This window comes from Sinocyclocheilus anshuiensis, unplaced genomic scaffold (genome assembly GCF_001515605.1).
Source record: "Sinocyclocheilus anshuiensis isolate Anshui unplaced genomic scaffold, SAMN03320099.WGS_v1.1 scaffold1, whole genome shotgun sequence".
In the NCBI taxonomy this organism is placed as follows: domain Eukaryota; kingdom Metazoa; phylum Chordata; class Actinopteri; order Cypriniformes; family Cyprinidae; genus Sinocyclocheilus; species Sinocyclocheilus anshuiensis.
This window is the reverse complement of record NW_015539843.1, coordinates 841,825-856,120: the sequence shown is the minus strand read 5'-3', so window position 1 is coordinate 856,120 and position 14,296 is coordinate 841,825. Positions and strand designations below refer to the sequence as shown.

At 36.3% G+C, this 14,296-nt stretch overlaps 1 protein-coding gene and 1 pseudogene across 1 annotated transcript; one reads left to right on the top strand and one right to left on the bottom strand.

Moving 5' to 3' along the window:
• Positions 1–5,215: 5,215 nt before the first annotated feature.
• On the bottom strand, positions 5,216–8,444 carry LOC107684518 (kazal-type serine protease inhibitor domain-containing protein 1-like; annotated as a pseudogene).
• Positions 8,445–11,395: 2,951 nt separating this feature from the next.
• LOC107684510 (beta-crystallin B2-like) lies at positions 11,396–14,078 on the top strand. Its single transcript, XM_016480782.1, has 6 exons — positions 11,396–11,494; positions 11,687–11,774; positions 11,873–11,991; positions 13,065–13,197; positions 13,482–13,624; positions 13,762–14,078. The coding sequence occupies exons 2-6, from the start codon at positions 11,712–11,714 to the stop codon at positions 13,928–13,930; spliced, it is 627 nt and encodes a 208-aa protein (XP_016336268.1). The 5' UTR covers positions 11,396–11,494; positions 11,687–11,711; the 3' UTR covers positions 13,931–14,078.
• Positions 14,079–14,296: the final 218 nt, after the last annotated feature.

Here is a 14,296-nt window from a genome sequence, read left to right as displayed (position 1 = left end):
TGCTGGTTTAAACTGGTCCTTTGCTGGTTTATGCTGGTCCTTTGCCAGCACATGACCAGCATAAACCAGCAAAACAGGGCGGACTCATTTATTGGTAATAAATAATTGATAATAAATTATATTGATGATAATAAATTATCAAAAAATATTGGGCTTGTTTTGGGCTTGTTTTTGAAGCTGCGGTTGCTTATTTATCTCGCAAGAGTTGGCAACAGTGCCGTTCATGCCAGACTGGGGAGAGAGGTGTTGTAATAATGTAAAATATGTGAAAAATAATGTGTTTTTCGAACAACCTAGTATGAGAGCCTGTTCTAGTAAAATCAAGACTTTGTAAAAGAGCATAATAGGACCCCTTTAAATGTATTTAATCATCAGGTAATGACCCAGTGCAACATTCATTAGCATTCATCTGCCTTTTGGCTTGCAACATTAATGCAACACAGCTGTCAGACCTACAAGCAAACAACCTCTTCCAAGGGAAATTTGCATTTAGTTGACCAAAATCAAATAGAATTCTGTCTCAAATATTTTCTAAAGAAAATGAGCTTCATGCCTTTGCAAAAGTTGCCTCCACGACAATACAATATTGTGGGAGTTTTCTAGGGTGACGATATGTTTTATGTAGGCCTAGTGTTTTTAAAAACATATAGTTACTAGATTTTTCTGGGTGGTTGCTTAATGGTCCAAATGAAATGAGCCCATCCTACGTTTCTATAATATTCAAATCTCTTCGTTAATGTAAGTTTAATTCGCTAATTCAATATCATAAAATAGGCCATATCGCTCAAGTAACAGCTCACCTCTGCTCACCAAGCTCCATAACTTCAGGTGTCGTTTTTGTCTGTGCGGGACGAAATCTAAGCAGAAGCTAAATGGTTAACGGTTCGTTTATACCTCAAATCAAAAATATGAACAGCCATAAAAAGACCACGCAACTAAGTAATATCTTCTCACTGCCCTCTAGGGCCTCAAAACAGCACTGTACATGATCTGTCACTGCACTGCACACATTATGAAAGATCGTCGTTTGACACAATTAAATAGCCTATGTTTGACAGCATATATCCTCACACATTTCGTGAAAGCATAATTTAACTAAGAACAATGACACGATTAAACTGTAAAAGAGTAGGCTAATAAATAAAAAACCACTGGCAGACAAGGCAGAAAAAGATCTTTCTGTTAGTACTTCAATTTATATTTGGCTACATGAGTCAACAACCCTTAATCCCTAATGACTTCAGAAACTGTCAGCTTTAGATTTTTGCCTCATAAATTAATCTGACTCATTATTTTTAGTTTGACTGTCTGTGCTGTTTCTCATTTGTCTATTATTCTTCCTGAACATGAACTCTCCTGTTGTCTTCCATGCTCACTTTATTGATTCGCCTACAATAAATCCACTCAGAAGAGTGATGATCTTTCACACAGCACATGGATCTCATTTTCCACAAAACTGGAAGGAAAACAAAAGCATGGAAATGACTTGTTTAAGAGTCTGGAACTGCTTTCCTTTATCAGACAGAGGCGGAGAGGCCTTTTTAAGTGGCTATCATGGTGAATGCTGCTGGTGAATGCAATGAATGCTGCAGGCCAGGGGGATTTGAGTGCCTGTGGTGACGGTGTTAGTTGATGGAGATCAAAAAAAGGAAAATTAACAATAGTCGTTTTGTTATTTTCAATTATTTGCCTTGGAAACTATGCTTTCCCAACCAGCAATAACTAAATATGGTATGCTTTATGAATTTCGCCACCTTGGAATTATAAGGTTCTATCTGCATTCTGCATTTTGAGATATTGAGCTTCAAAGATTTTGCATTCCAAATAGCAAAAATTATATGGGGAACAAGTCTCTTTCATACATGAAAATGACAGAGACCCTAAATGTATTCTAAATGCACAATATCAAAATCCTCTCAAATTTGTAAATGGGGATTTTTAGAACCTTCTCATTCTAAAAAGTAATTTTCCACTTGGTTCTATCTTGCAAAGCATTAATTGAAGCAATCATTTTCAAGAAACACAAACAGTTTACATAAAATACATAAAATTAGTGATGTAACAATGTGTCAGCATGTAGTGAGAAAGGTAAAATGAATGCTTTCTATGGCATTTATTTCATACTTTAGGACAAATTATTTTTTTCTTGCTCAAGTTAACCATAAAAGGCAGTGCTAAATATTTTGTCAAGTGCAGATGTAGGAGGAATATGGTGGGTAATTAAACACATTATTACTGGAACAGTTTAAGCAGCTGTAATACATCTGACTAGGACTTTATTCCACATAAAGTGTGACAGGTAAAATGGCTTTCTCTCTAGAGATCAGTATGGCCGAGATAACATGCTTACGTTTATTGTTGAAATTAAGACCCCATCAAATAAATGTACTATTTGACCTTTAAGGCTTAATATTGTAAAATGTAAGACATTTTAAGACTTTAAACTGCAAGAAAATAGACAATGCTTCAGCAAAGTTGTTTCACAAAGTTTAACCCTTAAATGCATGAATGTTTCGCCAATCATTACATATTATAATTTATAACATATTATAATTTATAATATTTAGCGACCCAGACCTATATATCTAACACAGATGGATTTATACAAGAAAGTTGGAGTTTTGATAATAAAAAGTCCTAAAATATACACAGCTTTTAAAAAACCATCACATAATGTAAATAAGTTTTCATAGAATAAGAATTTGTCAATAACAACAATGTCAGATAGTACCTTATAATTCCAAGGTGACGATTCATCTGCATGTCTTTTTGGTTGTCTGCGTCATTTCCTTAAGCTATTTGTTTGAATTTCAGGCCTTTTCCTCAGTCTGTTCTTGGCCTCCATCTCTGTGCCAGTAATGTCTTTTCATGACACAGGATATTAGCAGATTCTTGGGCAGAGATGGGAAACCCCTCGCTGCTGGCTCTGGAAGTTCACACGATCCCCTGAATATTTCTTCAGTTTTCCATAGAATTTGGGAGAAAGGAAAATAACTGACGGCAATGAAACAGAAACCATCAACTCTCCTAAACTGCTGGAAACTATAGATTTTTGTCTTGGAAACAGCCATTCCTACAAAAATCACAGAGCATCAGGAGGTAAAAACTTAAAAGGAATACTTTACCCAAAACTTAACATTTGCTGAAAATTGATGCACCCTCAGGCCACCCAAGATATAGATGAGTTTTTTTTCTTCATCAGAACAGATTTGGAGAAATGTAGCATTACATCACTTGCTCACCAATGGATCCTCTGCAGTGAATGGGTGCCGTCAGAATGAGAGTCCAAACAGCTGATAAAAACATCACAATAATCCACAGTCCATCAGTTAATGTCTTGTGAAGCGAAAAGCTAATCAAAAGTATCATTAATGCATTTGAACCTTGGATGAAAATCTTGGATGACCAGAGGGTAAGTACATTTTCAGCAAAACTTTATTTTTGGGTGAACTATTCCTTTAACCTGCAATCAGAGACATTATTGGGGGTAGAACTATGTTGTCCCAAACCCTGTGACAAGGGGGTCCATGGAGATCCTCCATGATATAACCTACCCATGAAGTCAAAATCTTTAACACAACACATCTAGTAGAGGTGTTCGGAGTTTTCAGACTGTTTGGTTGTTTAAGGCAACGGCTATGTCCCAGGGTGCTCTCAATCTGAAATGATTTAGAGCTTACTGCAGGCTAATTGCTTTAACAGTTGACTGCTGGGTGGAAGTCATGCAAATGTACCCTTAAACCACGTTGATACATTTGGTTTATTATGCATACTGTTTTTGCAAAGAAAGAATGGTGTATAACTCTACATCAGTATTTTTACAGCAGAACTACTGTACAGTACAGTACATTAATGTAAAATTCCATCAAAAGTTCTCCAATCCTCTGATTAGAAGTTTGAAACAACATAGTGTCAAAATGTCTTTTACACAGTTTAAATAATGTAGCATCAAAAACGTAACCTAAAATTACATGCATAGCTGTTATCATAAAGCCACCAGAGAACATCATGAGAGGGCAGAAGAGAGAACGGGGGTTAAAAAGCTGTTATCCACAGCCGTTCTGTTAAATACAGGTCTCTGCACCACTAAAAGGTGAAATTAGAGGGTTAAGAGATGTTTACTGTATATCAGTAAGTAGCCTGATGGTGTTTGTTGTATTTTCATCAAAAGAAGTCCAACCTGTATGCACATGTACTGAAGAATAGGATCCCTGTGTTTATGTCCTAAGACAGGAGATCATAAGATATATTAAAGCCAGCTGTGTGCTCAACTGCCTCACCGAGATCTGACACAAACACACACACACACACACTCGAAGGAAAGGCTGGTAAAAGCGGGATGCCACATGTGGAAACATACATAAACTCAGAGGCTGATACACATTCTGCTTTGAGTAGAAACGGATGGACTGTTTTTCATCTACTGTATAGTAGGGAAGTATGAGTATTCAAATGCAGCCTGTGACTTTCTTTATGAATGAGTCATTCCATCATTCTACAGATTCATAAAAAATTACTGATTCATTACGGAATGCCAATGTTGCTTGGAGACAATCTTGGTTTGGAACTATTTTCATTGACGAAGTAAAAATGGACAATGTAACCAGCACTATTCTACCTAATATAAATGACTCAATATTAAATTCTTTATTGAGATGTTGTATAAATGTTACACTTTTTTATAATTACAATTAAGGCTTCTGCGATTAACTATTCGTGAAAGGGACAATTATAGCATTTCATTTTTGTGCATTGTGTACAAAATAATGTTATATTTAATATGTTAAAAAATAAGGTTTGAACCAAAGTGAAAAGTGTTGTCGCACAAATAAAGTATTTTAATATAAAATTCTATTGATCAAAATTCAAAACTGCACTTATAATACTGTATATAGTTATCAAAAGGTAGATGTATTTTTCATAATCATACAGGTCTCATTCAAATTTCACAGTTATTCATGTTTTGTTATTCAACTTGTCACTCTGAAGGAGAACACTGGTGAAACAAAAGAGACATTCAGCTCCAGTAGCTACTCTCTGTACTGAATTTCAGAGCTTCTAGCAGCTTCCAAACTACTCCACAGTCCCGTTGTGTGTTTTTCATCCATTTTAGAGGCCTGTGCCACTGGGAATTTATTTAAGCTTCTTCCTCGCCATCTCCATGTTTGATTATGCAGATGTAGAAAAAGCTCTGGAGGGGGGTGTTTTTTTTTTACAGGCTTACTACTTTTTTTTTTTTTTTACAGTCATTGCCTGAGTGCCATGTCTCAAATTTAATGGCTAAAAGTAAAAAGACATTGTTTTTTTGTTTTTGTTTTTTGAGGGTGTTGGGGTCTGAAATTTAGTAATAATCCCTGTTATAGTCCTGTGATTGGCCATAGTTCACCATTTCATTCATGTTTTGTTCCAAATAGGCAGACATCTCATCTGGGTAAAAAAAAACAAAAAACATTATACTTTACATAAAGTTAATTGAACAGGAAATACTACTGTAGGCCATTACAGCTCAGGGTATATCTTTTACCTGGTGGCAGGACTCCTAAAATCGCTGTGGCTGAGACGTGGCCAAGCTCATTTCGAGCGATGCACCTGTATGTCCCAGAATCCATCTGACTGGCCTCTTCAATCTGCAGCCAACTGGAAAGTTCATACTTCTGAGGGCCACCTCGTGACTATAAGAAAAACGTAGAAATGGAAAGGCTGAGGTGGATCCCGACACACTTTTTCCTATCTACTAAGCAACGAGATCCATATATAAATTGTGTAGTTCTTGACAAGTTCATTAACGGAATTAACCAGGAACAACCTCCATGTCGCAAATCTTGAAGCCATAAACACCTGCAGTAAATCATCAGACATGAATATTCCCATAAAATCTGCTGACTTTATTCACATTTTCTGCACTAACTTTGTGGAAAAATCTGTGAAATTCTGTGTAATGGATTTCAACATGGTATCATTAGCCAAAATAGCTAAAAATGAAAATGTACTCACTCTCATGCCATCCAAGATGTAGATGAGTTTGTTTCTTCATCGGAACAGATTTGGAAAAAAAATAGCATTATATCACTTGCTCACCAATGAATCCTCTGCAGTGAATGGGTGCCGTCAGAATGAGAGTCCAAACAGCTAATAAAAACATCACAATAATCCACAAGTAATACACATGACTCCAGTCCATCAATGAATGTCTTGTGAAGCAAAAAGCTGCATTCACTGCAGAGGATCCATTGGTGAGCAAGTGATGTGATGCTAAATTTCTCCAAATCCGTGAGGTCCTAATTAAGGTTATATATATTACTTGACAGAGTTTTGGTTTGGAAGTACTTTACCTGAACAGATACGTGGGGATCATCACCAGGTAAAATAACCTCTTTTCCATCTTTCCTCCATTCATTCCACTAGCACCATGGGAAATGCAAACACCTCGCAGAGAAATGCTATACTGCTGCCCGTTGCATTTACCAGATTATGTGGCGGCACCTTGATGATGGGGACTTACCGGAAATAGAGAAAGAGTGAGAAAGAGGTCAAATCAGGGATCACATTCAGAAACCACTTCCTATGTCAGCCTGACTTGAAGAGCTGTTTAAAGGTCATAAATCTCTTCTTTGAAGTCACTGGGAAAATTATATGGGCTAGGTCCAAAATTCCCAAGTGCTGACAGCCCAGAAAGAAAAACACTCTTGAGATAACACTTCAAATCACTTGTGAAAAAAAATAAGAGAGAGACTAAATAAATAAATAAATGCATACATACATACACACATACATACATAATGAAATAAAAATGCTGGTAAGAGAAAATACAATATTTTAGACATCTCTATGATTATTTAAAAAAAAAATTGTTTTAAAAAACACCCTTGAGATGTTTATTCCATGCATTAAATAATAATAATAATAATAATAAAGTAAACATTGGTTGGAATTAAACACTTGAGATATTTTTACTCCATGTAAATAAATAAATAAGTAAGTTTAGGGAAAAACATTTGTGTTCTATTACTGTAAAAAAAAAAAAAAAGATATATAAAAAAATACACCACGTCTGTTGCATGTATTACAGTTTTTTACAATAGGACACATTTCTCAATACTAAAGTCACTTTTTCAAAACTCTTCACAGTTCTCCTAACCATCTTTCAACTTGACACAGCAGTTCATTTCGCATTCAAAATGCACTAAAACTACCAAAACACTTCATTAATGTCTCAAATCAAGTCATTCTAACCTAGCAAAGGTTTTCACCAAACAAAACCACTATAGCACTCGAAACACAACAACCTAAAAAAAAAACACTAACAACAGGGTGCATTATACAATGTTCTCTTTTGTAAAATGTCTTTAGAAAACAAGAATGATACTCTCCACTGTTTGTAATTCACTGCAGTATATGGTACATGGTCCATGTCTACATTACAGTACAAAAATATTCATAAGTTTTTCATTTTATATAGATGGTAATGAAAGTGAAAGATTAACACTTTATACCTAAACTCGCTAGTTCAAACGTATGTGCCCTCCAGAAGCTTAAATATTAAATTAAATTATTGGTTGAGGGGGGAAAAAAACACTTTTAAGATAATTCTACCTTAAATAAATAAATACATACATACTATATACATAAATGTTGGAAAAACACTTAAAAGTACAAGTGTGCATTTATTAAAGATACAATATTGGTAGGGGGAAAACACAGTTCCATGTATTAAAGAAACAAAATACATAAAGAAACACCTAAATAATGTTGGAAAAAGCTTAGCTATTGTTTGTATTGTTCATACCTGTCCTGCACGGTCCGTCGCTCACATTGAGTCCAGGATTTAAATACGCCGCTTCTTTATATTTGCAGGTATTCATGTAAGTCTGTCCGTCTGAGCCACACAGAGGTTTCTGGGACAAACACACACACTGGGCTTCTGGCTCCTCTCCGTCCGCTCCATCCGACCGGTCCAATTTGCACCCCAGGTTCTCTCCGCACAGTCCATAGACGTCTCTCTGGCCGAGATCACAGGTCTGTCCCTCCAGGTTGGCGCACTGAGAGCAGCAGCCGCAGCTGTCCTGCACCAGCCCCGCTCTACAGCCCAGCGGGAGCGGGCACAGCTCCGGCACACACTCATCACACTCCTGCGATCTGTTCCCCTCCTCAAACTCATCCGTCCCTTTGTAATAGTCAAAGGTGGCCAAGTCCTCGTCCATGTAGTCATCTTTGTAATTGGGGAAACCGTCTGCAGATCTGATGCTCAGAACCAAAACGGCAAACGTAACTGTGTGCATTACCATCGTGAGAGCCTATGACTCGTGGCCAGGCTATGTATGCAATAAATGCAACTTTCCCCCCAAAGCTGCGGCTTCATCCCCGACTGTGTCTCTACTTCAGCCTCTCAGCCTCTGAAACCATCTGTGGCTGAAAGAAAATAAACACGGCTATCCTCCCCCACTCCCGCGACCTAGCTTTGTCATTGGATGCAAAAAATAAAAAAAAATAATGGTGAATTTTTGTGGTGTAGCCTATTAGAAGTTTGCGAAACGATACATTGAGATTAAAAGAGTGTATGTACAGCGGGCGAATACTAACTACCACTAGGCGGCGGTAAATGTCTAAACTTTGACTTCAAAATGAAATGGTGTAGATATAAAACGGGGGAAATAATTAGCATTATTTGAGCCATGCATTCTCAGTTTTTTCTATTATTTATTTTGCTTTTACTTATTTATTATTTATTAAATATATATATTAGAAATGTTCATGAGGTTTTAGATTTATTATAAAATTAATGTCAAAACATTTTGTTCTACAACATAAATTACACAGTCATAACAACAGGTAAATTTTGAAGCAATTGAAATAAAATAAATACAATTTTAAATGAATTTAAATTATGTAATATTGCATGGCATGGTTCCGAAACAGGAGAGACTGGGGTTAGTTGTCTATGGCAAGCCGTTTTGACTTTTATTCATCCTCAGGATATGAATTCTTGATATCAACAATTCAATTTTTACTAGTTAAAATGTTAATTAAAACTATCATTCTTGATATCTGTAATTGTATTTTCACTAGTTAAATGTCACCATAGGCTGCCATTCAAAATCAATTGTAGATATCAGGAATTAATTTCTTATGAGTTGAAATTCCAATTTCACATATCAGAAATACAATTCTTACTAGTAAAAACCTTTATTTTTGATATCAGTAATCCCCTGGTTACTAGTACAGGTGTCTCTTCTTGATATCAACAATTTAATTATTGATATCAACGATTTAATTCTTGATATCAACAATTTAATTGTCACTAGTGACAATGTTCATTTCTGATATCATGGATGTGACTGTTACTAGTAAGAAAGCCATTTTAGATATCAGAAATTACCCTCCCAATTGTTGATATCAGAAATACATTTTCAGATATCAGAAATGAACATTGTCACTAGTGACAACTAAATTGTTGATATCAAGAATTAACATTTCAACTAGTGACAATGAATTGTTGATATCAAGAATTCATATCCTGAGAATGAATAAAAGTCAAAACGGCTTGCCATAGTTGTCACACTTTACTCCAATGAATATTTGTCAGGGTACGTTTATTTTTGAAAGTTCATTTCTGTATAGCGTTGTGCAATGTGAAGAATAAGCAACTACCCGGCCTTGTTTTTGATATATTTACATTTTTGCTATACATATTTAGTCAGTGTACTGAATATAATGCAATACATTGGCGCTGTTTACAATTGATGGCACTATAAGATTTTGAGTAGCCTATATCCACTGTCCTGCAAAGTTTAGCTCCAACCCTAATCAAACATGTCTGAAAAACCTAACTTCAGGATTACAGGCAGGTGTGTTTGATTAAGGGGTTGGAGCTGAATTGTGCCACACAGTGGATCTCAGGGGCCAGATACTGATTCCGTCCAAAGTATTGAAATTATATTAAACATTTTCATTGTCATTGTAGCTCAGGTAAAGAGATGTTCTTTGGTAACTATGGTTGGTCTTTGGTAACTATGGTCTTTTATGAAATGTCCAAAGAATGCTGTTCAAATATGTTAAATTAATAAAACTGATAAGACATTACAGCATTACACCTAGAATATGACTGGTCCAAGATTTAGATACTGTAAACACATGCAAGAATATAGAGCAGTGGATCTCAGCATTTTTTACTCCAAGGCCTACCACTGTCCACAACAATATTCAAAAGCCCCCTTTCATTAAAACTACTTTAGTTAATGGGAACTCCTACTTTCTGTTAAAAAAAGTAACCAACTTAATTATAATTCAAATAATTACATTTCAGGATTCCAGGTGCTGAATGTGTTCAGGTCTCCCACTCTTTTTAACCAATGAATTTACATGACACTTCTAGTCATTCATGATTTACCGGATGAGGATTTTTTAATAACTGTTTAATTTTTCTTTTACTCAGTTTCTACCCAATAAAACATTTTAGAGCTTGGCATAAAATGTATTTTTATTATAACATTTTAATAATTTACATGACTTTGCTAGGTCTTGAAATCACATTTTTAAAATTAGATCACTTCAAATATCCAAGTTTTCTGAAACTGTGTTTGAAGGGGTAAATTAAAATAAGAAATATCTAGTTTTTTAATTGTTGATTTAGCTGATTTAATATTTGGCATGTCTTATTTTAGATTATGTCATCTTGAGGCCCCCCTTGGAGGCTTGCTGAGGCCCCTGGTTGAGAGCCTTGATTGGGATATCAGATCTTCTAGAGAGTCTATCTCTCGTTTTAAGCCCCATTAAAAAAAATAAAAAACTATTTAAATAGACTTGCATTTATCAATTTGTAACTGTTGAATTATTTACTCTTTAATGTTTATGCCCTCTTAATTTCTTAACTTTGGCTATATTTTCATTTAATTTGTTGTACTTTTTGGTTTATAAACATCTGTGTGTTTATCCTGTAAAACAACAGAACAGTTTATATGTAATGCAACGTCCATGTTAACAGCAAGGTGACTCTCCAAGCCAGTGTGTTCCTCAAACAATTCGTCATTGATGAAAAACATGATCAATATTATGATTATGAAACATATTTAGTGACAAACTAAGATGTTTCCAAAATCTCACAGGATTCACAGTAAATGTGAATAGCAAAGATGCATCAGCCTCTCTCTTTCAGTTCCACATCCCGAGTTGGTCACTCTTGTTGTAGGTCCTGGGCTCTTGGCACAGGTTGTGCTGAATCATGGGATATGGAACAAAGCACGGCTGGGCGTAAACTGACAACTAATGAAATAACTTTGTGGGGTATCAAAAGAAAAGGGAGGGTAGGATGGCGAGGGTGAGGATGTTTGGCTGGTACTTCTTCAGCCCTCCCAGTGCCAGCTGGTCAGTCTATTAGGACCTGACTATGAGGGTGTTCTGGACAGAGACATGTTTTGGCAATGTTTCCACCCCTGAGCTTGTGGTATATATTGAGCTGCTGATGCCACCCCAGAGCGACTGGCACATCCTGGAACTGGTAAGATATGCATATAATTGCTTGCTTTATTATTGTTCGTATTTTATTTAATTTTCATATATTTAAGTATGACATACAACAATTCATCCTTGTCATTCATTAGGCTTTTGCAATATTCAATTATCTACACAATTGACACTAATAATTATTGTTTGCTTCCTATTCTGTCCCTAATGTTATCTCTGAACAAAGCTTATCACACCCATCCTGGTTCACTATGGCAACTGATCACCAGAGCCCTGCAACCAAGCAAAAACAACCAGTTGCCAGTAACTTCAAGGTACAAACATGTTCCCAGAGTATCTGTGGTGTGTGTTACTCATCCGTTACTCCTCCTCATCTTCCTTTATACTATATCTCCTGTCTTCTGCTCTATAGTTGGTCATCTACGAACAGGAAAACTTTCAAGGCCGCTGTCATGAGCTGACTGGGCCCTGTAACAACATCCAGGAGGCGGACGTGGCGAAAGTGGGCTCAGTGCTGGTGCTGTGTGGATCGTGAGTTTGTGTGTGAGAGAAAATAGCACGTCTGTGAGCGTAATATTGTGTGACATTCAATGTACAAGAAGCTAATATTGAGTAACTTAGGGATATATAAAGGGATCAGTTTGTAGGGATATTTTGTTTCTCTGCCAAGGATAATAAATTCAAGTGAAGCGACAGCTTCAGGCTTTTCTTGATGCCAAGCAGCACACGGAATGGAATTGAATGTGTGAGTGGGCCGGACCAACAGCTCAATATTCCACTCCGGGTCTTTCATTTCACTCGAGTGTGAGAAAAACATGAATGTTTTCCCACGGATTTGGGCTAGTTTTAAACTGTTGCTGCAGGTTGATTTTTTTCCCATGTGTTTAAGGTTTGACATATTGCATTAATTATATTTGACATAAATGCTTCTGTTGAATACAATTTATGTTCTACCACTGAGTGGCAATTAAAAAAAAATAAATAAATAAATAAAAAGGAGGCCTATACTATGTCATGTATGGAAGCATTTTCCATCCATTCAAAACTTTTATATCTGTAATATCTTGAAATGTTTATTTTAGGTTATAAACCATAAATAGTATATTTTCAAATAGTTAAAAAATAAGGATTACCTCCCCCCAATAAGGATCTTGTTCACCAGCTGTCAGCCTTAAGTTATGATGATTTTATTTATGAAAACAGACTGTTTATGATTACTACTATACAATGATTTTTAGGTTGATATTACATAATGCATTATTGAGACTGTAAAATATATATTTTAGGTATGGGACTGGCATATTTTGAGTTTTGGTATTTGGGCTAGTAAAATTGGACATTGAGCTAAATTTGATTGGCCAATGCACTGGTTTTGTTACATAGATCTGGCAACCCTGTTCCGGACACAGTGAAACCACTCCATATCACTCATATACTCTTTTTTCGGAAATCTATGACCATTGACAAGCGGACTGATATAAACAGTGAAATGTCCCCGTGCTGCTGGATTGTTACACCACCATTGGGCTGATGGGATTTGAGAACTGTTGTATAAAGGAAAATGAATGAGAAAGCATGATAAAGATGTGCACTTTTTGTTCCAGGTGGGTGGGATATGAGCAGCCCGGCTGTAAGGGGGAACAGTATGTGTTTGAGAAGGGTGAGTATCCTCGCTGGGACGCCTGGACCAACAGCAGACGCAGTGACTGCATCGTCGCCTTCCGCCCCATCAAAGTGGTAACAAAAAATTAACTGCAGGACTATAAAATTATCTTTTATATACATTACCATTCATACTTAATTATGACTATTTTGCACATTTGAGAATAACAGTTAGGTCATCATCAAACTTGTGACAAAACAAAACTAAGTAATAATTTAGCTTCTTCATGTCTTCTGGACATTCTCAACCAACTTCAGATCAAACGATTTTTAAGATCATAAAACGATGAGTCAAGTGTGTCCAAATGTGTATATTAAGTCTTTCAATATTCTGTTCTACACTTCCTATGTCCTTGCAGGACAGCCAGGAACACAAGATCGTACTCTATGAGAACCCAAGCTTCGCTGGGAAGAAGATTGAGATCATAGATGATGATGTCCCCAGCTTCCACGCTCATGGATACCATGAGAAAGTCTCTTCAGTTCGTGTGCAGTGTGGCACGTGAGTAATACCTCAAAAACAGCTTACATGAATGCAGTGAACCCACATTTAAGACAATTTATTCAAACTATTCTAATCTTTAAATGTCCTCCTGTATAGTAATCATTTTGGTTCATTTCTTGTTATCTTGGTTTCATCTGGGTGGGCTATCAGTACCCAGGATACAGAGGCTACCAGTACTTGTTTGAGAAAGGAGAGTTTAAAGAGTGTTCTGAGTTTGGGGCCGTGCTGCCTCACATCCAGTCTGTGAGGCGCATCCGTGACATGCAGTATCACCCAAGAGGGGCCTTCCAACCCTCCACCTGAGTGCCCGGCACTTCTCCTCAAACCCTAAAGCTTCTGAAACGCCCCATCCTTCCCTTACTCTTCACCTCTGAATGCTTATCTTTGACCCTTTCAGTTGTCAGTGATTCCATTTGCTACTGCTGAGAAATAAATAAGTGATTTTGCGTTATGAATATTTCGGAGCTTTTATTTGGGCATTCACTGTTTTATAAGTGAATTGGACATTTTGAAATCCATATCTGATTGAGTCTATCAATTGATCCATAATTAATGTATTACATTCAATCTGTTTGAAATTGCCACCTGATTCTGCTAATGAATCAAGGTTCAAGACAAGTTAACAAGTTAACAAGTTAAGTCAAAACACGTGTTTATATATACAGTATA

What these genes read in the sequence shown, in the direction of transcription:
- LOC107684510 (XM_016480782.1), top strand. Translation starts at nt 11,712, where the DNA reads ATGGCAACTGATCACCAGAGCCCTGCAACCAAGCAAAAACAACCAGTT. An exon ending in CAGTTGCCAGTAACTTCAAG is followed by an intron (nt 11,775 to 11,872) that starts GTACAAACATGT and finishes TCTGCTCTATAG; the next exon opens with TTGGTCATCTACGAACAGGA. An exon ending in GTTCGTGTGCAGTGTGGCAC is followed by an intron (nt 13,625 to 13,761) that starts GTGAGTAATACC and finishes TCTTGGTTTCAT; the next exon opens with CTGGGTGGGCTATCAGTACC.